At 46.0% G+C, this 24,056-nt stretch overlaps 1 protein-coding gene across 13 annotated transcripts in view; it reads right to left on the bottom strand.

Annotated features, from left to right (window-relative positions):
• Positions 1-24,056, bottom strand: part of HUWE1 (HECT, UBA and WWE domain containing E3 ubiquitin protein ligase 1) — a 101,639-nt gene that overhangs the window by 9,937 nt on the left and 67,646 nt on the right. For 8 of the 13 annotated variants that reach the window (XM_053371395.1, XM_053371401.1, XM_053371405.1 and 5 more), the window contains 27 exons: positions 23,792-23,970; positions 23,315-23,460; positions 22,879-22,945; positions 22,339-22,553; positions 21,916-22,127; positions 21,059-21,241; positions 20,563-20,735; positions 20,198-20,346; positions 19,692-19,767; positions 19,085-19,183; positions 18,649-18,782; positions 18,119-18,290; positions 17,448-17,676; positions 17,067-17,245; positions 16,467-16,556; positions 16,226-16,377; positions 14,195-14,240; positions 13,130-13,408; positions 11,606-11,864; positions 11,382-11,515; positions 11,059-11,282; positions 10,029-10,317; positions 9,829-9,931; positions 8,402-8,942; positions 4,992-5,565; positions 3,284-3,402; positions 3,022-3,178 (listed from right to left, as the gene is read on the bottom strand). In XM_053371395.1, the coding sequence (XP_053227370.1) occupies positions 3,022-3,178; positions 3,284-3,402; positions 4,992-5,565; positions 8,402-8,942; positions 9,829-9,931; positions 10,029-10,317; positions 11,059-11,282; positions 11,382-11,515; positions 11,606-11,864; positions 13,130-13,408; positions 14,195-14,240; positions 16,226-16,377; positions 16,467-16,556; positions 17,067-17,245; positions 17,448-17,676; positions 18,119-18,290; positions 18,649-18,782; positions 19,085-19,183; positions 19,692-19,767; positions 20,198-20,346; positions 20,563-20,735; positions 21,059-21,241; positions 21,916-22,127; positions 22,339-22,553; positions 22,879-22,945; positions 23,315-23,460; positions 23,792-23,970 (5,180 nt within the window). The remainder of the gene's footprint in view (positions 1-3,021; positions 3,179-3,283; positions 3,403-4,991; positions 5,566-8,401; positions 8,943-9,828; positions 9,932-10,028; positions 10,318-11,058; positions 11,283-11,381; positions 11,516-11,605; positions 11,865-13,129; positions 13,409-14,194; positions 14,241-16,225; positions 16,378-16,466; positions 16,557-17,066; positions 17,246-17,447; positions 17,677-18,118; positions 18,291-18,648; positions 18,783-19,084; positions 19,184-19,691; positions 19,768-20,197; positions 20,347-20,562; positions 20,736-21,058; positions 21,242-21,915; positions 22,128-22,338; positions 22,554-22,878; positions 22,946-23,314; positions 23,461-23,791; positions 23,971-24,056) is intronic. The other 5 variants (XM_053371397.1, XM_053371400.1, XM_053371406.1 and 2 more) reach the window with 3 other exon arrangements.

The raw sequence follows: 24,056 nt of genomic DNA, 5'->3' as shown, positions 1-24,056 counted from the left end.
CACATGATGGTAAAACCATTAAAATCCAGAAAACAAAGATGATGTGTTCACAATTTAAAACAGTCAGAATAAAATCCCAGGCAATAAAAAATCCCTGCCTAAAAGGAATTGTGTTCACTAGGAAGTAGAAACTAAAAGGGCCAGTTGAATGTCCCAGTGAGAGAGCATTCCGCTACTGGGCTCTCACACATCCCAGCCAACCTAGAATAAGCCTACACTGAGACACAGAGGAAAGATCATAGATGGTATGAATGGTTCTGGATGTGAGCCATTTAGGGCCTGATGCCAAGTTGGTTAGCATTTTGAATTGCACCCACGAACTTACTGGTAACCAGTGCAATTGTTCTAAAATAGGTAACATGCTTACATAGTTGTGTTCATGTGAGCACCCTATAGCTGCTATATTCTGGATCAACATGGGTGGCCATGTAAGAGTACAATTTAGGGCCCAGATTCAACTTATCTGGTGCGCTAGTGGAAGTCAGTTCAAGGGCTTCCACTAGCACAAGGGTGATTCCTCTGCCATGCTTGCTACCTTGTTCAGAACTGACTGAAATCCCTTATCTGGTTGAATCACCCTGCCCTACCACCAGAAGCAGTTCTGTTATGCTATGGTGTGACTCTTTCTAGCAGAGACAGTTCCAAAAGAGACTATAGCTCATTCAAACCTGACAGCAAGGAAAACAGTCTTATGAGTTACTATCCTCTGTGAGGAGGTGTGCCTTTAAATGTTACCCATGCTTGCACATGTAAATACCCAGACTATCACACTGGTACAGGAGAAGAGCACTGAAGCCCATTGTTTCTGTAAGCTACTGGCTAATATTCCTAGCTTCACATTTCTGACTGTTCACTGTGGTACTCAGTGATTGAGGCAGGAGAGGATCTTTAACCGACTTCCGGGTTGGCGCCATTGTTTAATGGCGGATTCCCTCCGAGCTCCGGAGGGAATCGGCTCCGTAGCGTCTGGGTCTGGCCGCTGCGGCGAAGCGGAGACCCTTAAAATCACAGGCGCGGATGCCTGTGAACATAGAGACTCGGCGGGCACCATTTGCGCCCCCCCAATCCGCGACGGAGCCTTTTTAAAGGCTTCGGAACGGAGGCAGGGTGAGGCGTGGTGCTGAGAGTACTCCCTCGCCTACGGAGTGAAGCCGCAAGCCATTGACAGAGAGCGCCAACTTCTTCCAAGACCGACTGGACTCTAAAATATAAACCCGTGAGTAATACGGAGATTGGAACCTTAAAAATTTAATTTTGGATTTGGAACGAGCGGGAAGGGGCTAAAAAGGAAGTCACCCCCCCCTCTTTGTAAACAATTTAAAGCAAAGGACTGGGCAGCTAAGGTCGAGAGAATCTGCTTTTTGTTTTTTAATGAAAAGATCCTGACTTCACGGTTTTGACACTATAAGAAGATTTACTGGAGGACAAAAAGAATTTGGGGAGCTGAAATTTCACCCCCCCCCCCGAGACCCGGGAACGTCCTATGAGAAAGCCTGTTGCATGGAAGATTTTGACAGCTGTCAAGTGAGCTGTTAGTCAGCTAGTTGTCAGCTGGAAAAAGAGAACATTGTTTCTGCTGTTTCTGCTGGTTTATTTGGTACAACTTTGTTGAAAACAAGGAGGGCTGATACAAAATAACTGGACTTTTGGTTTTGAGCTGAAAGGAACATTAAGGAACTAAAACCCCCCTAGAGGGGTAATAGGGACACTACATTACAAAAATGACTGGAGTATGTAAATTCCAAGCAGAATTGGACAGAGCACTCGTTCTCTTGGGGAACTTGAAAGATGAATACAATGCTTTGTCTACAAAGGTATCACTACTATACTGGACAGTAAACAACAGTTTTGAGCCTGATAAGGACTTGAAACAGGAAGCCTATTCAACTGAACAAATAAATGAAACTGAAAGTGTAGATACGATGGAGCAATGTGTTGTTTTTGAAGAAAATGAAGGAGGAGCAGGAGATTTGCAGGAGTCAAAGGAGAGTTACAATATGAGGCCTGACATGATGATAAAAAAGGACAATAAAAATTGGATGTGGAAAGCCTGGTCTGAATGGGAGTCTGGAAAATGGAGAGATCTCCTCTGGAGGAGATCTGAAGACCTGAGGATTACAAATTTGTTGAAGGTGAAAGCTGGAGCTTTGGGGACATTTAGATCTGTAAGAAATTTGAAACAAGAGTTGGAGCACCCCATAGGCTTTGCTTTTAAGTATGGAGGACTGGCTGGAAGCAACATGGATTCTGTTGGGCCGGAGCCCCTCCGAGACTTGGGGCTTAACATCAAGGACCATCAAAGAGACCGGCAGAAAGGAACTGAGAGAGATATAAGGGCCTCGGACGTGAGATCTCCAGGCTAAATAAATAACATAAAGACTGATGGATATTGGTTGGGGACTGGAACCGGGAAAAGGGTGGGTGGAGGTTGGGAATCCAAAGGGTACATAAGGATAATTTGCTTTTTATATTTTGTTAGTGGTAAGGAAATTGGGTAAATCGTGGAAGGGAAATTTCGGTCGACTTTAGGAAAAAGGTTTAAGAATAATTAATGAGGTATAAGTATTGATGTGTGATTTTAATAAGGTAAAATTGGTTTTTTCTTTTTAAATTAATTGAAAATAAGACTGTTAAAAATAAATTGAGGAAATGGAAAAAAGAAGTAAAGTAAAACAATAGTATGTTAGAACAAATGTTTAAGTTAAGGTAAAGAAATAAGTTAAGGACTTGCTGAACTGACAATTTAAATTGGAATACAAGAAGGGGAGGTGTGAGGAGGTCTGAGAAATAAGGTTAAGAATAATAAGTATCAGAAACTTTATGTGTTTTTTCTATTTTTGTTGTTGTTTAGTTTTGAATATTATGTATTTTTGTGTGTTTTTTTGTTTTGTTTATTTCTTGTTCTTGTTTGTTGTGTGTTTCTTGAAAATGCCAATAAATATTTAATAAAAAAAAAAAGAGAGGATCTTTAACCATGCCAGCTCCTCACACTGGCACTTCTCCAGTCTCATCTCTCCTTACCTATCTGCTTGCAAAGAGTGTAGCCTAGTTGCCGGGCCCCATTAAGCAGAAGCTTGAGCACAGTGTCACGTGTGGCTGAGTCACCCCGTGACAGTTGCAAAAGAACGTTGGCAGCATCTTCCAGGCCTTCTTCAGAGCAGGAGTGAGATGTCAGCACCTGGAATGGAAGATGAGAAAGTCACTGTGCCGCTGACAGCTCAAAATGTTAATCCCTTCCTCTCCCCTCCCCATATTGTGTGTTGGCCACACCCACCACACTCACCTCCACAGACAGCTGTAGCTGGTTCTCCGTTAGGCCTGAGGCAGCCATTTTGCTGTCAGTTCCACCTCCACCTCCCACTTCGCCTACCTTGGCTGGCGATTTGCTGTTTTTTGGGATAGCTGCAGAGAACGACAAGATACAAGCTAGAACCAACTTGGGATTTGACAATTAACCAGTGAGAGAATGACCAAACAAACCACCAGCTATTTTTTGAAGTCTGGGTCTCCTTTGAGCACTTGCCTACCATCTACCTCCATCCCTACACAGAAGTCACAGAGACACCATCTCTCTATCAGGCTTCTATAAGTAGGCAATATCCTCCTTGATCAGGGCTGTGTTCATATATGTGGTAAGTTTGCAAATACCAAGGTGGCAGTGGAAGCTACAGTGTACAGAACCATTCCTGCCTGTCCCCAGAGAAGGAAGAGACATGTAGTGGTGGCAGGTGACGCCCTACAGATGGGGACAGAGGCAGCAGTGTGCAGAAGAATGACTCATGCTTTCAGTTGTCTCTACACAAATGCACAGAATATGGGAAACAAGCAAGAAGAACTTGAGCTCTTAATACAGAATGGCAACTATAATCTAAGATATTACTGAAACCTGGTGGGATGAGGCTCATAATTGGAATGTAGAAATTGAGGGGTACAACCTGCTCAAAAGGAACAGATCAGTCAGGAAGGGAGAAGAAGCAGCATTGTATGTAAGGGATGTGCACACTTGTAAATGGAAACTGGAGCGAGCTTGTTTTCTCCTACTCTGGAGGGTAGGACCAAAACCAAAGGATTCAAGTTACAAGAAAGGAGATTCTGACTAAACATCAGGAAGAACGTTCTGACAGTAAAAGCTGTTTGGCACAGAGTGGAACAGACTCCTTGGAGGTATTTAAGCAGAGACTGGATGGTCATCTGTCATATATGATCTAATTAAGATTCCTGCATTGCAGGGGCTTGGAGTAGATGACCCTTGGGATCCCTTCCAACTCTATAATTCTATGAATTCAGCGACAGCACAGATTCAACAGTGTGTGATATTAAGAGCTTGCCTTGTTTAGAATCCCAGCTCTCTATTTTGTTTCAAAAATCTTTTCCTCAGGGCTGCAATGATGGCTTGAAAGTGTGTGCAGCAATACCTACTGAAGTCTTAAAAGGTGGCTAAATAAGATTTCTAGCAACTGAGACAAATATTTTGGGTCCTTCATAGCTCCCTTCTGGTCTCTATGGCCACCAAAACACAGGATTATGAAAAATAAATTAAATTAATGCAAATACACATACAGTTGTACCTTGGAAGTTGAATGGAATCTGTTCCAGAAGTCCATTCAACTTCCAAAACTTTCTGAAACTAAAGAGTAGCTTCTGATTAGCTGCAGGAAGCTCCTGAAGGCAATTGGAAGCCCCGTTGGACATTCAGCTTCCAAAAATAGTTCGAAAACCTGAAAAATCAATTCCAGGTTTGCAGCATCTGGGAGCCAAAATGTCTGAGAACTAAGCTGTTTGAAAACCAAGGTATGACTGTACAGGTCACAGAGTCTGGATTGCCTGGATGTAGAAATTTACATATATTTTTCTCTTTAGACATGTCCTGCTCCACAACTCAAATGAAGAAAGAAAATGGAATGTGGGACAAGGAGAAGAAAAGTATCCTTTCCTCTTCTCGTCTCCGAGCACCCCTCCCCACAAAAACCCCCAATCAATAGAATACTTACTGGACACAGTGGCAGGGAGAGTAGATGACACAGTTACCACGGCAGCACCAGAGGTGGCGAAAGAAGCAGCAGTTGCGGCGGCAGCTGCAGCAGCTACAGCAGCGGCAGCAGCCAGGGCAGGGGCGGGAGCAGGTGCTGGGGTGGTAGTTGCAGTAGTAGTAGCAGCAACAGCAGCATGGTTGGCTACCCCCTCAGCCGTGGTCTTGTTCTCAGGCAGAGCAATGGAGATGAGTGACAGCAGGCGCAGCAACTTCTCTGTCAGCAGGGAGCTCCGTCTGATCACCGGATGGGACAGCATGTTCATGAGCTGACCCAGAGGAGAGGCTTCTAGACTGTAGGGAGAGCTCTCTCCCTCAGAGCCAGCACTCACAGGCACAGATTTGATGGAGTTCTTGCCCTTGCGGCTTACGTTCATATTATCCAGTTTGACCAACAAGTCCCAGAAGTCAGTGGAGATGCCACTGGTGCCCATTTGACCTGGGCATGGGCTGCCCGATTGCTTGGTGCCCCTCTCCCGTTCACTTTCACAGGTGGTCTCTTTGGTCCGCTGCTGTGTGAAGTGGCTGGGGAACACCTGGAAGGGGGCACGGAGGAGAGAAGCAAGTCAAATCATGTTCTGGAATCCCTCATTGAAAAATGTGGCTTCCAGTTCTATAGGATTATTTATTACTCTGCCCACCGAATCAAGGTTCAACAACAGCACCCTCTCCAACCAGCATCCCTAAAAAAACCCAACCACACACCCCTCACCTTCCAAGTCTACTGGCACACCTGGCTCTAGATAAACCTGAACAGTTCCAAGTAGATGCTCTCTAGAAAATGCCTAGAGTACATAGATATATACCACACTGCCAGTCGCAGCAAAGAACAAATTGTTCAGCAGCAGTTATGTCCTGGGAGAATAAGCTTAAATCACAGAGCAACGACCCCTAGAGCCTTGCTCCAGGAAGACAGTCTCCACTCTGTAATTGGAAGGTGTCCCACATGGAATATCTACCTTGCGGTCCATAAATAGTACAACTATGCCTTTGAGGCAGCATTAACACAGGCCTCCAACAGCAGTTTTTTGCCAAAGCCAGTATTTGGAATCTCTATAGCTTCCTTCAAATTAGCAGAGAGTGAGAAAGGGGACCATGCAGAGCAGCACGTGTGTGCCAGGCTCCTCAGGTTCCCAGTCAGCATTTGGCTGAGTGGCAACAATCTACAGAGCACCAAGTTCACTTCTCTCCCCATGTATGTTTGCCCTTACTCCAGGTACAGGCGAGAGACTCACTGGATGGTTTGGGGCAACTCATGCACATAACCTCAGGACCCAAGTAATTACTTATTCCCCAGGGTTGCTGCAAGACAGAACTATTAACAGCTATATTAAAGAGCATATTCAGAGCTAATAAGATAGTAACAAGGTATTAGTCTTCATACAGGAGGTGTTGGCCCCTCTGTCCACCAAAGGAGGATGAACCTTGCCTGGGAAACAAGCTGCCCCCCTTTGCCAGAAAGAAGTTGAGAGCTATGCTCCTCTTTGTCGCCAGTTCTGGTCCTTTGCTTCATGGGACATATAGCAGATAAAGCATCTTCCCTGTTCCATGGGTCAGAAAAACTTCCCAGATTTACAAATGCTGATCCCACCATATCATCACAATGAAAAAAAATAACAGAGGTGGAGCTCTGACAAAGTTCTGCTACCCTGAAACTGGCAGGACTAGAAGTGGGGAGGGACCAAGCACAAAATTTAGTTACATTAGCAGTGCCCCTGAGGCCTGCCGTAAGGAGAAACCCACTCCTGAATAACCATCATCACTGAAAAATTGGAAAGGATATTAAAAACTGCTCTGGAATCATTTGTTGACAAGATACTAAATTGTTTTAAATAAAAAAAAATCATTATTTAAAAAAAACTTGCACTTTTAAGTTCACAGGTTTTCAGGATGCTTCATGCTAACAAAAGTAGGGCCCATGCTGTGTTCACATGATTTAGCAAGTCACACATGAGCAGGGAGATGCTGCTCACGTGTTTCCCTGTCTTCCTTTCCTCCACTATCCGGAGGACCAGCAGTTCTTACCCTCACACCAGTTTCCCTAAATCTTGGCTTGTCAGGACATCCAGACCAGGGACTACTGTTTGTCCCAAATGCTGGTTAATTCAAGCAAAACAGTTTGTTTTGAAACCAACCAGAGGTTGTGATAAACAGTCCCTGGTGTGGATGGCACAAGAAGGAGGGGGGGGGGAAGAGAGAGAGAGAGAGAGAGACAGACTAGGAGGAAAGGGTTGTTCTTCTTGGCTGTGCAGGAAGATGGGGGAATACATAAGCAAGAGGCTCACAGCAGCTCCTTTCTGCTCATGCAAGTCTCACTGATAATGGTTTAGCATGATGTGCAAACTAGCCCACGGAGAAGAAGTTTCCATGACTATTATTTACTAATCTCATTTATTCTGAACAGCAAAGGAACCAAGAAGTTAACTTGTCTAGCTCCCTTCTAGCACAACTGGATGTTTCCTGGTACAGAATATGCTACGAATGCCTGCCTGTTATTTTCCTTAATCCCTGCACAGCAAAAGACCAGCTGATTAGCGGGCAGCAACTGCAGTGGAGAGAGGAACCAATTTCAAAACTTTTAAAAAACTTTTGCAAGCTGTTCTGAAGGTCTGTGGGTAGAAATGCAGCCTAGAAATACTAAAATAACTGCTCTCCCATTTTTTAAATGATGACCCCTACACCTTTTGCTGCAAATTTGCACTTATTTTGTTTTAGGCATTTTTATGCAATGGTGATTTTGTTAGCCACCTTGAACATGCTGATGGACAAACAGGATCTAAATCTACTAAATAACAACAACAATTAAAGGTAAAGGTACCCCTGCCCGTATGGGCCAGTCTTGACAGACTCTAGGGTTGTGCGCCCATCTCACTCAAGAGGCCGGGGGCCAGCGCTGTCCGGAGACACTTCCGGGTCACGTGGCCAGCGTGACATCGCTGCTCTGGCGAGCCAGAGGCGCACCCGGAACGCCGTTTACCTTCCCGCTAGTAAGCAGTCCCTATTTATCTACTTGCACCCGGGGGTGCTTTCGAACTGCTAGGTTGGCAGGCGCTGGGACCGAGCAGCGGGAGCGCACCCCGCCGCGGGGATTCGAACCGCCGACCTTTCGATCGGCAAGCCCTAGGCGCTGAGGCTTTTACCCACAGCGCCACCCGCGTCCCAACAACAACAATTACAGGGAGCTTAACTGCCAGCTTGCTCTCAGTCTGGAACTCACCCTAATATTTAGTCTAGAGAGCTACCTCCTTGTAATCTAACTCCTTAACTTTTTCTCTTAAGCTATGCAGACCAAGAAGTTTCAGACTTTCATCAGAATGACAGAACGCCCATTGCATAAAAAAGAGCACCACTCTAGACAGCCCTTGTCTTCACCTTGGCAAGTTGGATGAGCGTGTCAAGTACATGGCGGCAGACCACAGGAGCAGCCTGGGGGTGAATATGAACAGTGGAACCGGCAGCAGCATGCTTCTCCGTGTGCTTACGCCCTCCTGCTCGCTGGATCTGGAATATGTTGGTTCGGCAACCCAAAGCAGCATCCATAGAGACGGAGAGCCAAGAAAGCTGCCCTGAGCTTTTGGATTCCATCTTGTGCAGAAGGTCTAGTGGCCGGCTGTCAGGGGCACAGGCCTTGGCTGCTCTTTTGCCTTTGTCGTCTGGTGCAGCAGTCCCCTTAGGTGTCTCTACACACAGTTCACTCTCACTGCTGCGCTGCAGGATAGAGAGCAGGCTCCGAATCACCCAGCTGCGTGTCTGTGCATGGTAGCAAAGGTTCCGCAGCACCCGATGTAGCCGGCTAGTGTTCAGCTTTGGCTCATCCACAAAAAGCAGTACCAGCAGGCAGGACAAGGCCTCATGGTCCAACAGAAGGCGTCCACGCAGGCGGAGCAGGCTGTCCACATTGCTGCCTGATGGCCTAGGAAACAAGAAGACAAATATCAGCACAGTCTACATGACATGCCTTGCAGCTGGTTCCTGTAAACCAGCACATCCTGCTGGCCTGGCATCTCTGCCCATTTGCTTTCAAGTTGATCCCTGAACTGATCCAGTGATCACCGAGCCCATCTTTCAGCTTACACAATGGGGCAGGGAGTGGTTTTTTCAATCTGAGAATTATTTATTAAACAGTTTTCCACCCTTCCTCCCAAAGGAATCCATGGCAGCTCTGCAAGAACTAGGGGTTATTGGGAAGGATTGATAATTGGAAGAAGCAAGATAATACCCCTGGTTTCCAGACTTTAAGGTTAACCTTAGGTACTATACAATTTGGGAAAGTTTTTATATTTCTAGTTTCCCCAAGCATACCCAACTTAACTAATGTTACATTGGTTTTTCCCTAGGAATCCTAACCCTCAGCTTATTCCCTCCAAAGAAACTGCACTACCTTCCCCCATAAGTCTAGTACAGTGTTAGAAACTGAGATATGAAAGCTAGGAGCTAAATGGCACCTTAAACCTAGCTTATGGGTGCAACAACAGAATGTCTAGGCACACTTTTTTAAATAACAAGAATACAAGGCTGAAAATGAATGAACTGCAGCTAAAATATTATATTCATTTTTCACATGGTCTAGTCCTTACCCTGCCCCCCCATATATTCTTAAGAGGGTCTCTTCTCCAGTCTTCAGAGAGTAGTTGGAAGTGAGGAGGCAGAAAAAGTCCTCCTTTCCTTCCATTCTGCAGTTTTAATCTGAAATCTTAGGTGCAGTACTGCACCCAGAGCTCAGAAACTGCTCGCGCTAATGAAATTCCCTGTGCAAAATGTGCCTACAACTATGGGAGTTTTGAACACTGATCTTGTACCTGCTGTGGCTGCTGCTACCACCCATCTGGAAGGTTCCTCCTCTTTGTACAGCCAAACGTGTATACTGGACACCTCTGTTTCCACTCAGTCGGCTTGTGAAGGCTGAGTTAGGGGAAAGAAAATAAGCAAAGCAATCAGATTGGGAGTCGAGACATACAGAACTAAAAACGGTAGTATGTCAGAAACAGATGCGCTTTACCTGGGCTACGCAAAATGGCAGATAAGGCAGAGGTGCTGGAGTGGCCAAAGAGACGCTCGTGCATGAGCTGGCGCTGGCGTGCTTCTTGTTCACGCCGCAGAGCCTGTGCTTCAGCAGCAATGTCAGGAGGCATGACTGCCAAAACACTGTCCTCCATATCCTCCAGCACACTGCGCCGTAGGTCTGATGGCAACGTCTGAATGAAAGTCACAGGGTCCATGGGAGTGTCTGAGCTTGTGCTCTGGGCCAGCTCCCGACGCTGCTGCTCTGCCCGTTGTTGTGCCAGCACCTGAGATGGGAGGGGGAAAGATAAAAACAACTTCTACTGTTAAGCAAGAACAGAGCAAAAATAAAAGACCCAACCAATCTCTCTAAAATGACTCTCCTCCTTCAACCACAAATTTTTATCTCTCTTTCCGAGGTGACGAGGATGTGGGACAGAAACTGGGTTCTGCGACCACATAATGGGTGGAACTCCACAGCTGGAAGCCCCTTTGAGGGTGTGAAGTCTTGGTCATTATTAATTTAGTTCTGGAAATTTCACTATATTTCAAAGAAATACATATTTCACTGAATTACATCCCCCTTATGTGGAATTTACCACAAGGCAATGAACTATGGATCATGCATGCAATAAGGTGAGCCAAACACATCCACACAAATAACTTGCATATCTTGTCCTTATGCAATTTATAACTTAAGCGCAAAGAAGAGAAATGCAACTGCCCAGATTTTCTTGTGACTTGTAGTTGGCAGTCCAGTAGATTTGTTTTTACACCTACTTTCCTATTTTGACCTTCCCATTTTATGTTTTGTTTGTATGTTACATGTTTTAAACAATACAATTCAAGCAATGGAAAAATTCTATTTATTTTTTTTAATTAAGAGGTCAGGAATCCTAAATTCAGAAAGTTTTGTTTTGTACAGTGCAGGGTCACAGGCTATACGAGTTTCCTTCAGATTTCATAGTTCTATTATACTTGTTCCTAAACTGTGTTTTACCCCATAATCTTTAAAAGTGCCACCTTACCTCCTCCTGGATTGCTGGAGGCAGTGCAGCCAGGAACTCTGGACTGACTTCTGTCACACTAGGGTTTCCCACCACCGGCGGTGCTGGGGTAGCAGCAGTTGTGGTAGTCGGGGCCGTACGGGCAGGAGGCCGGATACCCAACTGGTTCTGTAGCACTTCACGCCGGATGTCATCAGGCAGAGCAGCCAGAAAAGATGGGTCTACACCTTCCGGAAGATTTATCCCTATGAAAAAGCATGTTAGAGGTAGCCGCTATCCCTACTAAGAAAAATGGCATTGACTTAGTATAGCTCCCTCTTTTTATGTCCTCTTCTAGTATTTACCTGCCAAGGGGTCTTCCTCCTCGCTGCTGGTAGAAGGAAGGGGTTCTTCCAAGATGCCCCGAGAATCAGCACCGGAAATGGCCACCGCCGAATCTCTGGTGGAAGAGCTCTCAGAGGATGAGGCAGGTGGGGAGCTGAAGAGCAAGGAGTGACAGTATTAGCAAGTGCAGTGCTAATGCTAAAATGGGCATATCACCCCCTTGCACCTCATCGCTGCTCCTTACCCATCATCCACCTGCTGGCTGGGATCTGGCTGGCCCTCCCTGAGGGCCTGTGCATTGGAGCCCTGCTGGGCGGTGTCTGCCGTTGCTACAACAGTGGCTCCCCCTGCCTGGTCCACATTGCTAGGGCCACCAGCCTCTCCAACTCCTTCTTCGAGGTTGCAAGAGGCCAGGCTGCTGGTATCCATGGGTGAGCCCTCCAGCTGGCTGCTGACTGCTGTCAAGGCATCAGAGTCTTCAGCCCTCTCTGGAGAAAGCGAAGCTGGTGGGAAAGGAAAGAAAGGACTGAGAGATAAGTCTGACAAACGTCTGTCAAACCCGAATTTTTTCATCGGATTCAGCCCAGAACATGGAAAGGACAGAAACCTACCCATCGACCTCCTTCTGGTTTTTAGACAGCCTTCCTAAGAAGCATTGATAGAAACACTGCCTGAAAACCTGATACACTGGATTCAAATTCTGCTGCCCATTATGACTGGGCTCTGGTTCCAATTCAGCAAGGAAACTTCTTGTTTTGGCTGTGATATACCCTTCACTACCACCTACTATAGTGTAACAGGCTTCAGAAATTGCCTGTGAAGACTGTCAAGGCAGAATACTGAGCTGAACTGACAGGTCTGATCCAGCACAGCATTTTTATTTTTAAAAATGAGAGAGATTCAAAACGTGAGCTTAAACCTCAATAAAAAGCTACTTAAAAAACAAACAAACATCCAGCCAAATTTTGAAAGCTAGGATCAAATCATTAGGTGGGTGAGTAGGCTTTTAGTTTCACTTTGCAAATTTTAGTTAATATGCAAATATATGCACTTAAAAAAAATGTTTTTATTAAAGATTCTCTTGGGTTACAAAAGTGCATACAGCATTTCTGCTTTCCGTTCATAGGACCCTTTCTACAGATCATACTTATACTCAATATGAGACACTTATGTTATAGACAGTATAAGGCTGGGGGAGAAGAGAAGTGGGGAGAGCGTATGTGCAAGGTTTTTGTGTCAGTGTCACGTGGCCAGGTTCTCTATTCATTTATTAGTTTTCATTGGTGGCGAGAGAGGTTGGGGGCAGGGCATGGTTGGTTGCCTTCAGTTGGCTGCAGTGAGTTTTGTTTGCGTGTATGAGGTGGAGTTGTTGTTAGGGTCAAGTTAGCCATATTGATTTGTATGCTGCTGGTGGGTTCTTGTTTTGTTGGGCTGTGTATGTAATAAAGGGGAGCCACACTGGGGTGAAGGTGTCCTCTTTTATTTGCCCCTCTGTCAGTTTCAGTCTGTTGGCTAGCTGCTCTAGTAGGGCTGTTTCCCATATGGTTTGGTACCACTGGTTCATGTTCTCTCCAGTGTCTAGTTATGATGCTCCTGGCCGCTGAGTAGGTAGGTGGCTGATGAAAATATATGCACTTTAAAACTATTGCTGCCTTCTCCTGAACATGTGGAAGATGGTAGGAATCAGAGTATGTTTATGCACGTACAAGTGACACACAGCCAAGAAGGGGGTAACACCTGCTGCAGGGTGAAGCCTGGGGCCACTTACTGATGGTGGGAGCAGGTGAAAGCTCCATCTGTGTGGCCTCAGCATCAGTGCTTGGCCTCCCAGGGCCTGAGTCTTCCTGTTCCACTGGCATCAGCAACTGCCCAGAACCCTGGGCATTGGACTGCCCCGCCAGCTCTGAAGGAAGCTCGCCTGCCCCGGTCACCTGCTGCTGTTGCTGTTGGGGGCTCTCCAGCGTGACCAGAGTCTGCTTGGGACCAGCAGAGGCGTCTTCAGCTGCAGCTGGGACTGCAGGATAGCCATCAGGATGGGCAGCACCATCTGGGAGCCAAGAGAGGGAGGGAGGCTGTCTTAAAACCCAGACCACTGAGCAGCAGCAGGATTTCAAGCAGGGACTGGGCTTCAGCCTTTCAGCAAAGTAGAACTGCACCCTTAAGGTTAGTTCAAAAGCTGGGCACATCAAACACCCACCCCAGTCCTGGGTACTTCACTCCTCCCAGGGAAAGTAGTAAGTTGTATAGTTATCTCTGATTTGGGGCACAAATCCCTACCCCACAACAATACAACTTACTACCTCACCCCAGCAAGAGCAATGCCACAAACTTCAGCGTCAGGCAACTGGTTCTTCCCCTATCTGAACAGCCAGTTTTTTAAAAATCCTGCAAAATCCTTTCACATAGATCTGAGGAGAACACTCATGCAGATGATCCTCTCCCCAAGCCACAGCAAGATCCAGGGAATCCTGCCTACAAGATCTAATGACACACTATTCCACTATAACCCCCACCCCCAAATTTCTTTCCACATCTAGGGATGGAACCAAGGAACTCAGGGGTTTTGATTCCAAATTTCATTCTTGAGCCCATGTTCTTTCCTCCTGATCTAGGCGTGGTTTCTCAGTGGCTTCTCTCTTCTTCAGTGCTGGCACGGCGAGTTGTGAGTCCTCATAGGAAAGACAGTAGATTGTATAGTTATCTCCAAGACCGGGTGTGACCCTAAAACTATACAATCTACTACCTCATCCCAGGGGGCCCAGGAACAGCATCTGCTTCAGTTGAGCTGAGGGAAGAAGACACCATACAGACATAGAGTAAGGGAACAAATTACCTGGAAGGTTCTGCTCAGCAGAGCTGTTTGACTGGGGTAAGGCTCCCTGCAGAGGGGAAAAAAAAAAGTAAGATTCATCTGATTTTAAAAAAAAGTAAGATTCATCTGATTAAAACTCATCTGGGAAGGAAACTGCCTATGTAGCTTCTGACACCCAGGACAAGGAAAGGAGGCAGAAGCTTCAGGTCACAGCTGCACCTTCCCTCTAGAGTGGTACCTCTGGTTACGAACTTAATTCGTTCCAGAGGTCTGTTCTTAACCCGAAACCATTCTTAACCTGAGGCACGCTTTTGCTAATGGGCCTCCCACTGCCGCCGCGCCACCAGCGCGCGTCTTCTGCTCGCATCCTGGGGCAAAGTTTGCTACCAGGAGCACGTACTTCTGGGTTAGCGGAGCTCGTTACACGAAGCGTTTGTAAGGAGGACGGTACATAACCTGTATGCCTTTTGCTACAACAGCTCTGCCCAATTTTCATCTAGTCCAGTGAGGCACATCTATCAAAATGTTCTCTTCTACATAGAAGCAAGCATTCTAAATACTGCTGGAAAATGTGTCGGTAAGTTTTCCTTTCTGTAATTGGTTGACAAAGATATCCGGCTTGTATAGATTATATACAGAAAAATGTCAAGATATTCTATTCCCTCAGATCCAAAAACAATCTTGCTAAACTGTCTTAGATTTCCTTCTCCTTAGCTGAGATTTAACAGCTAAATTCTGTATTGAAAGAGTAAGAGAATGACCACTTTCTCTTCTGCAAATGTTTGGAACAATGGCTAAGGATATCAATCCAATAGAATTACATCAATGAGTAAACTTCATGACAATGTCCTCATAGCATTGACAGGCAGCAATATGAAGAAACACATTAAAGTGTGTCCATCCCTGTCTCTGCTAACTATTATAGGTCTGACTGTTACCATAACCACTTACTGCTGGTGTCTCTATTCTTGATACCACAGTTTCTTTTGTTCCTGTAACAGTGTGGGGTGGGTGGGGTGTTTTTAAAAAGAACAGGTGTAAGACCTGGCTCTAGGAAAGGAATGTGATGACTTTCCTTCTTACAAAGAGCTACAGTGGACGCTCATGTTGTGAACGTGATCTGTGTGGGAGGGACATTCGCAACCCGCAGCGTTCGCAACTTGCAGCACCGCATCTGCGCGGGTCGCGATTTGGTCTTCTGTGCATGCATGAGCGCCAAAACCCGGAAGTAACCTGTTCTGGTACTTTTGGGTTTGGCGCAGTGCGCGACCCGAAAATGCGCAACCTGAAGCATCTATAACCCAAGGTATGACTGTACTAAGAAAGATCAGCTCTCAGTTTAGTGTCTGAGTTTCTGCTTGCCTTCCTGATGGGAAAGAAAGGAACAGAGGTTTATTCTCTGATTTCATCTCTGTCTGCCATGTGCAAAAGAGCACACAGACATGTGGAATTATATACTGAAATGACAGCGGGGGTTTCTATTTTGTGTTTTCCCTTATACATTTAAATGAATGAACATCCCCAACTTTTTTAAGGTGGCCCACTTGCCATAATTTAAAGTTTACCAAAAAACAGTTCACGTCTTTGCTCTGGAGCAAAACAGATTTGCTGTCTTATCAAGCTACCAAGACCTAAACATGTCTGCTGGCATTTTCATTCCAAATTATAGGTACTCTGCTTCTCATTTACAAACCAGTTGCATATATTCAAGGTGATATTCAACTGATTCGCCTTACTAGTGCAAGCATTATCACGTTCCCTGCTTGCAGCCCATGCCCTCCCTGAAACTTCTCTGGAGAATTTGGGGAAACACCCCTAGAACAGATTTAGGGATGCACAGGAGAGTGTTCCATTGTGCAAGCAGAAAGCCTTGTGCTAATTTAACAGTTGCCTTAGTGCTACAATGAATACAACTCTTAGTCCTGTCCCCACACCCCAGTCACAATGCAGCTTCCATAATGAAAACCATACCAGATGAAATCAGCCCTGCTGAAAGTTTGCATTCAACAAGCTTTTAAAAAAGGTCACAGATGTTCAAGTTGGGCTTCTAACCTGGGCATTTTGCTCTTTGTCTTCTGCCTCCTTGGCCTTGTCTGCAACTTTGGCCTCCTCCTCAGCCAGCTGTTTTCGCCTCTTCTCTCTACGCTCCTCTAGTTCCTCATCTCTCAATGCCTCCAGGTGGTTAATAATGGGAACTTTGACCACTGAATGGAGAAAAAGCACCAGATTAAACAGAGCCAAACAGAGAAGGGCCTGCATTGGCTGAAGCAAGGAAAGTTACTTGTTAGCTCACCTGACACACAGTCATGCATGCTCTCTGCATCTAGTACTTTGCATTCTTCTGTCCAGCGTGTCAGGGCAGTAGGGATGCTTGACAAGGTTCCTATAGAAAGAAAAGTGGAGGATATATTACTGATAAGCCAATCCATACAACAGCTCACCAACACCCTCAAGACCCACAGTTATGCCGTTGGCCAGCCATTCTGCATTTCTCCACTTCTGCCTGACAGTTGAAAATGTGAACTGACTCCATTGATAAAGATGTTTGAATTGATGCACAATGGTATAAAAATGTTGTAGGCACCTGGCTGCTAATTCACAAAAGGTTCTTTTGCAGTCTCCTAAGCATCCCTCAAATTTTTCCACTTAATTTTTTAAAAAATGAAAAATTGAAATTTCAAAAAATGTCACTGACCAACCACTCCCAAAAAGTCCTGCTTTGGCCTTGAGAACTTTAGTTCTCACTGCACCCATATTTACACTTTGGCTCCCTGAGGGCTGACAATAGGGTCGATGTGGCCCAAAAAGGCTCAGCCATTCCCACTGTAGAATTTCAATCTATTGATCCTTTTGATTTTACCTACATATCTAGTAAACAGTCTTAAGGACTTGCCTGCCTGGCTGGTGGCTGTGCTCTGGTCATGGAAGAAGTCATCCAGCAACTCATCATCTGAGCGAGCGATTATGTGCACGTCGTCGTTGCCTACTAGAAGGCGAGCTCGACCTCTGCTTTGTAGTGGGAGGCTACTGCTTAGTTGAAGAATATCTGCAGCTGCTGAAGGGCCCAACAACCTAAGGAAGACATAAAAGGAACACTTGTTTTCCTACACAGAGATGCAGTGACTTCTAAAAGAGTCCCCCAGTTCTCAGAACAAGATTATGGGGAACACTGGGGCAAACCAAACTGGGTTGGGATGTTGCCAGAACAATTCGCTGTTCTGTATTCTACAGCTTTTGGCAAAATGTGATACTCCTCCACTCCCTAAAGTCTCACCTCTGCAGGATCAGAGGTGGGTTGGGCTGGCGGGTGCCAGGGTAATGAACATGGATGGTATGGCCAGTGTTTGCTGTCAGCTGCCGAAGGGTCCTCTGGCTGCGGCCAATGCCTTGCGCCAATCGCGTAGTGGAGGAGCCACTACCCAAAGTCAAGGAGCTATGGTCTGCATGCCGTACCATGAGTGGATGAGTGGCAGGAATATTGCCAGGTGATGGAGGAATATCCGCTGGGAATAGAAATAGGCAAAGTTAGCAAGCCAAGATGGGGCTTTGAAGACATACAAATATAATTTCGCTGGAGACAAGAACTAGTCTGAAATAGGGTCAACAAAGCCATAATTACAAAGCCTCCCAGAGCAACATTTTGGAGCTAGAAAACAGATCATGTGCTAGAACACAGCACTGATCATGGATAAGGCAGGAAACGGAACTGAGATGAAGCTGAATGTGGCCAAAGTCTGGTTGCCTGATCCTGCCTGTTCGGGGCAGGGGGAGGAGACAACCCATTATGTGGATGCTTCTGTCCCACTGGACAGAGAATGCTATTCCATTTCAAATAAAATCCCAGCTCCCTAGTCCATAGGATGTGGGGGAAAGCTTTGCATCCTGGCTCCCAGCCCCCCCAGAATCAGCCATGTCCTGTGGCTTTCCAGTTTTTAGAGTTCTTACTGGCGCTGGAGAACATGTTGTCAAACTCAATGATGAGGTCATCTTCACGGTCAAAGCGCTCAAAACGCACCAGTGGGGAGGCATTCATATCAGGGTAGTCTTCATCTAACTCCATCTCGGAGCCATCATCGTCATCTTCCTCCTCTTCGCCTTCCTCACCTTCTTCATCATCCTGGAGGGAAAGTTATCACCAAACACAAGGCTAAGCAAATGCCGGCTAGAATATGGCATCCTGAAAACCAGTCTTCATACCTCCTCACTCCAACTTTAGTCACTCTCTTTACCTGGAACCACAGACTGAGTCAATGAAATTTTTGGCTCTCACACTATAAATTATTCTAGATCTAAAACCCAAACATCATGGTGCCTAGCTCACATTAGCTCCCCAATAAAAACCTAATACATGCTGTCCTCAGTTGTGACCACCCCTTCCCTGTTATTTTTGATATCTGTCCCACAGCCTCCTATGTTAAGATCATAAAGCACCCACTGGAAAGACTCCTGCACTGCCTTTCCTTCAATGCCCTTACCTGGTCATCTTCATCCTCCTCCTCCTCTTCTTCCTCTTCATCCTGACTATCATCTTCATCCTCATTGCTGCCACTGCTGTCTTCCTCCTGTGTGTGCTCCTCTTCATCTTCAGGATCCAGAATATTCATAGAATCTAGAGAAGATTAGAGAGTGTAGCTATGGTGAGTTGGCCCCTGCAGGTTAAGCGAAGATTCTTCCAGTTACCTTTCTGGCAAGTTGTATCTTCAAACTCCTTTTGCCAGACAGGCAAAACCTCACAAAACCAGGTCTCAGAAACCTCCCCTTCCTCCCGCTTCTCTTATGAGAGCGCAAGCCTATAACAACCCTTCTGCATCATGCTAGTTCACCCTTCTCTTGCACTTACCCTCCCCCTCCCCCTCCAGGGGCTATAGGCACTTCTACTGACTCCATGTAACATCGTAGGCAATGCCTCACCTTCCCTGTTGGCCTGTAATGTGGAAGCCTGGCTGAGATTGGAAGGTGCCTCATCCATCAACACATCTTCCTGAGACTCATCCTCTCCACTTCGGCCCACTGAAGGACATAAAGGAAGTGTATAGGGCTTAGCAAAGTTATGAGCAAACAACCCTCTCCCTTCAGAGGACCTTCTGGGCAGTCCCTAAACTTGATGGCCATTTATCTTTGAGTGCCCGTTATGGTCCTGATGTGATGCTGCTTTCCATATACAGATGGTGATTTTCTTGGCAGTTATAAAGCTACCATGACAAGCCTCTTGCCTCTCAGAAGTCACCCCGCCCACCAATAATTGTATAGGAATAGATTATCTCTATAATGGGCGAAAAAGCAACATGGACATATATATGTCTGATATAGCACCCATGCTAGGTGATAAAGAATAGCTGCAGGGAAGAGAGAAGAACAGTAGATGATCTCTACCTGGAGTGGTCTTATGAGGTAGGATTCTCTACAGCAAAGCAAAAAATGCATTTGGTTCCCTCAGAGGACACAGAGGGGGAGAGGCAGAGAGTCCAGAGATCCTGAAGGAAAGTTCTGAGGCAAAGTGTTGGGGCTTTGTACTCACCTATTATTGTACTATTCCCTGAGCCACCATCCTGCTCTAAAAGCTCATCGATCAGGTCCTCTAGCTCATTTTCCACCTAGAAGATGGTAAAGACAAACACACTGGTGATCTTCAGTTCTTTACAATCAAGTCTCAAAACCGTAAAACAAGCTGCATCACCCTGACTTCTGAAACAGGTCTGATTTGTGCTCTACCCAAGTCAAATGCTATATACGACAGGCATCCCAGCCTCAGGTATCACAATCTAAATTAAGCAAGCAAAGGGTCATTTCAGTTTGTGCAGCTATCCAGATTTTACTCATTAATCTCAGAGCAATGATGTGATCAACAAAAGTCTTTATTTACACACTCCTCTGCATATAGCCCTAAATAAATTGCAACTTTAAGCAACACAAGCAGGAATGGAAGTGATCCCAGCTATATGTCACCAACATCTCATGCCTTAAAACCTGTGGCCACCTCCTGCATGCAATACAGGCAGGGTCCCTACAAGCCACCATCAATACCTGCATCTCCTGTGTGCTCAGCACCTCAGGCTGTCCAGCAATCACAACGGCATCGCTCTCCGTTTCACCATCCATGATGTCACCATCTGTCACTTCTGCTTGGGCAACATCATGGTCCTCCTCCGGGGCCTCTGCTTCCCCGCTCTCCCCTGTAAGTCAAGGGCTCAATATTACCTTCTCAAGTCATCCTTGAATTAGCTTAAGTGGTAGACAGACTAATGGAGACTCATAATGGAAGTCAGAAAAATTCCAGGCCAAGGAAAGGAGGGGATGGCAGGTGTGGCTCTTATCGTGGAACAGGTTGATGAAAAATCACAGAGAAGAGGTACGTGACCCATAAACAATGGATGCTGAGGATGGCATACCTGCATCTTGTTGGCCACTGTTGGCATCTTGTGCTGCTCCCTGAGCATCCTGCTCCGCCTTGCTCTTGCTCGAGGCACTTTTGCTACCGAAGAGACTACTGGGCTGATTGACAATTCGTGATAACGTTTCCAAGGGTTTCAGGGCTGCATTTACTGTGTTGGCCATGTTGGGACTTGGAGGAAAAACACATGCCAATATGAGTTTCCAGACTGTGAACAAAGGTCTTAATAGCAAAGCTAACCTTAGCTGGGGTAGAACGAAGAGAAACCTCTAGTGGGAAGATGTCATGATTCTGCCTGCTCTCTCAATATGCCAATTCAATTATGTTCTAGAGATAGGGGAAAAAAACTTTCTAAGGCCAAATCTTAATGGAAGGGATTGTATCTGTCTTCTACATTTGGTCTTGTACTTGTCCCCTACACCAACTGTTCAACATCATCCCTGATCATGAAGGAGGCTCTGCTCCGTCTCCTTGCGGTTAAATAAGCCACATACCTGGACAGATCAAGGCTGTGAGGCACCCTGGCCAGGTCATTGACCAACCCCTTCTTGAGGAAGAGGCGGATGATGTTGTTCATGCCATTATGCTGGGTCTTTGCTGTGGCATTGCTGTAGAAGCTAGAGGTGGATGGGCATGATTCCATAATGGTGCTGATGATGCACATGACAGCTTGCAGCCTAGAGTGTGTCAAAGCAGAAAGTGACATTTCTTTACTTCCAGAACAGTGTCATGGTTAGCAAACCCTGCAATACCCTGCCCCAATCCCTGTAACAGGAAGGATCTATTTTCCTGCAGCAAGTATTCTAATTTAGTAAAGTAACAGAGAACCTGTGACCCTCCAGATATTCTACAGCTCCCATCTTCCCTGCCATTAGCCATGCTGGCTGGGACCGATGGGAGCCAGTGTCCAACAACTTTTGGCGGGCCAGAAGTTCCCCATTCCTGATTTACAAAATATTGTACCTGAAAATTTTATACAGTCGTACCTTGGCTCCTGAATGCCTTGGTAATTGGACATTTTGGCTCCCGAACACCACAAACCCGGAAGTGAGTGTTCCGGTTTGCTAACATTCTTTGGAACCCGAACGTTCAACGTGGCTTCCGATTGGCTGCAGGAGGTTCCTGCAGCCAATCAGAAGCCATGCTATGGTTTCTGAACGTTTTGGAAGTTGAATGGACTTCCAGAACGGTTTCCGTTCAACTTCCAAGGTACGACGGTACTGCTAAAAAGAAACATGATTTAGTCAAGACCTTTGCTGGGGTGCAAAGCTACAGGAACCTATTACAGGAGAGTTGTAATACAACATCCTCTTCTCAAGTGCTAATCAATCCTCAACATCTTCCAGCTCACCTGGCATGCTTTTCAGTACTCTCTGTCATGGCCAGTGCCCGACCCAGGGCTGCCTTCACCTCATTCACCAGGGCCACCTGGGCATCTGTGCCACTACCTGCTGCAGCCAAGCTGGCTAGGAAGAGGCGTGCCAAGGCTGGTGTATCTTTGTCTTCTGCATTCTGGGTGTGAGGGAGTAAATGGTCCAGCACAAAGGCCAACACACTACAGTCCTGAAAAGACAAAATGAAAGATAGTAGCGAGAGCAGGCCAGGATGGCCTAGTCATCTTCTTTCATCAGCAACTCCTCCTCCCAAGCAGTCTACCCAAACTCACTCCTCTTCTCTGGAACCTAGCAGTGCTGGCCCCAAGTCTTATTTTGCATTTACCCCACTCCTAATCCACAGTTCCTTAGGTTTGTTTTGTTCTTCCAGGGCTTCTCACCTCCTTTATCAGCTCAGACTGGCCCACAGTATAGTTGTAGTTGGCAATTAAGGTGGCAATGCCAACATATGAGCGCACAAGCTCTGCCAGCAGCCTCAAGATGGTGGATGTAGGCATAAGTGGCTTGCTTCCCTTAGCCTTCTGCTTGTTCTCCTCTGCTGCTTTATCACCCTCCTTATCCTTCTTGTTTTCTCTTGATTCTTCAGGAGTGGAGGCTGTAGGACACAAGGGAAAAGGAGAACCAGTGAAAGAACTGCTCCCTGCCTCCCTCCCAAAAAAAACACCTCCCCATGAAGTTTCAGGAGAGACATGGTTCCAGTATGGCAGATGGGGTTTGAGCTCACTTTCAGGAAAAAGACTGAGCAGGCCCCATCTTTACAACCAAGAGAAATGAGACTGGTGTCCCAACACTTGAAGTGATTGAGCAGGGGGGGAATGTCATTTTGGGTCTGTTTTAATCAGAGACTAGTATTTCCAATCACAGGATAGCTTGAAGGGAGATCCCCGGAGAGGCATTAAGACAACAAAAGTAAGACTTACCATCTCCTTGGGGAGTTCCAGACTGGGGAGTCTCAGCAGCTGCACTATCAGCAGCAAAAACCTGAGCCTAGAGAAGAAGAACAAAGGCAATGAACAAAATGGCGCTGAATGGCCTAAAGTCCACCAACAGAGTTCCACACATGACAAGGCACTACAGTTTTCACTGTCATCTGCTACTTTGGAGCAACAGAGAGGTGGAATACACAGAGGTCTCAAACCCTAAGAAACCAGAGGAGCAGTCAACATCTAAACAAATGCTTCAGATACAGTCCACAACCTTCAACAACTGAAAACCTCAAAAAGCAAAAGGAAATAAAAGAGCCAAAAATGAGATGCTATGGGATTTATGATACTGCTGCAGAAAAAATGGCTCAATGATTTTGACAGCTGATAGATATTACTGTGGAGTTTGGGTTTTTGCTTCTGGCAGACTCACATTGATGCCAAAGCCGGTCTGAGAGTCAAAGTCACTGCCCTGACGGGTTAGAGAGCGATACTGCTGGTACATATCATCTCCAATTTCTTGCAGGATCTGACTCATCTCCTGGTTAGTACTGCTTGCCTTGGGTTCAGACTTGTCTGCTGGAGAGGGGAAATGAAACCATGACCACCATTGACATTGTCTTTTCAGAGAGCTGTTACACATATATACATGGCAAATTCAAAGTGTTTATTTCAAGAAGCTAGTGTGGTGTTTATCTTACACCCAATTCCATGATCTGAAGACTTGCTGAAAGAAAAGCACTTCGTTATTACTAGTCTTTTGGGGGTGGGAAGTGAAATGGTTAATACTGGGTTCCAGCTTTAATAAAAAGGACTGATCAGAAGGGAGCTTCTGTTCAGGCAACCAAGAGGCCCTTGGTTCCCCCATGCATAGAAATTCCCACCCATCCTGTCCCAGGCTGTCATGTACCTTCATCAGGGGCATGGTAGGCAGCCAGAGCATTCAGCATGTCATAGATCACCTCCTTGATAGTGTCAGGTATGACAGGCAGCGGTGAGGGCTTTACTGGAGTGGTTTTTACCAGCTGCACAGCGTTGGGGCCCTTGATCCGCAGGTTCTCGAATTCGTCATCAGAGGCTTGGGGAGCAAAAGGAGAAATAATAAAAAAAACTAGAGCAGCCAACACTGGTAAAGGAACCTGGGACTTAAGGAGGGAAGGGGCTTAGTTCTTTGC

The sequence above is a fragment of the Podarcis raffonei genome, chromosome 17 (assembly GCF_027172205.1).
Source record: "Podarcis raffonei isolate rPodRaf1 chromosome 17, rPodRaf1.pri, whole genome shotgun sequence".
Taxonomy (NCBI): Eukaryota; Metazoa; Chordata; class Lepidosauria; order Squamata; family Lacertidae; genus Podarcis; species Podarcis raffonei.
Note: the sequence above shows the minus strand (reverse complement) of the source record. Positions and strands in the feature narration are given on the sequence as shown.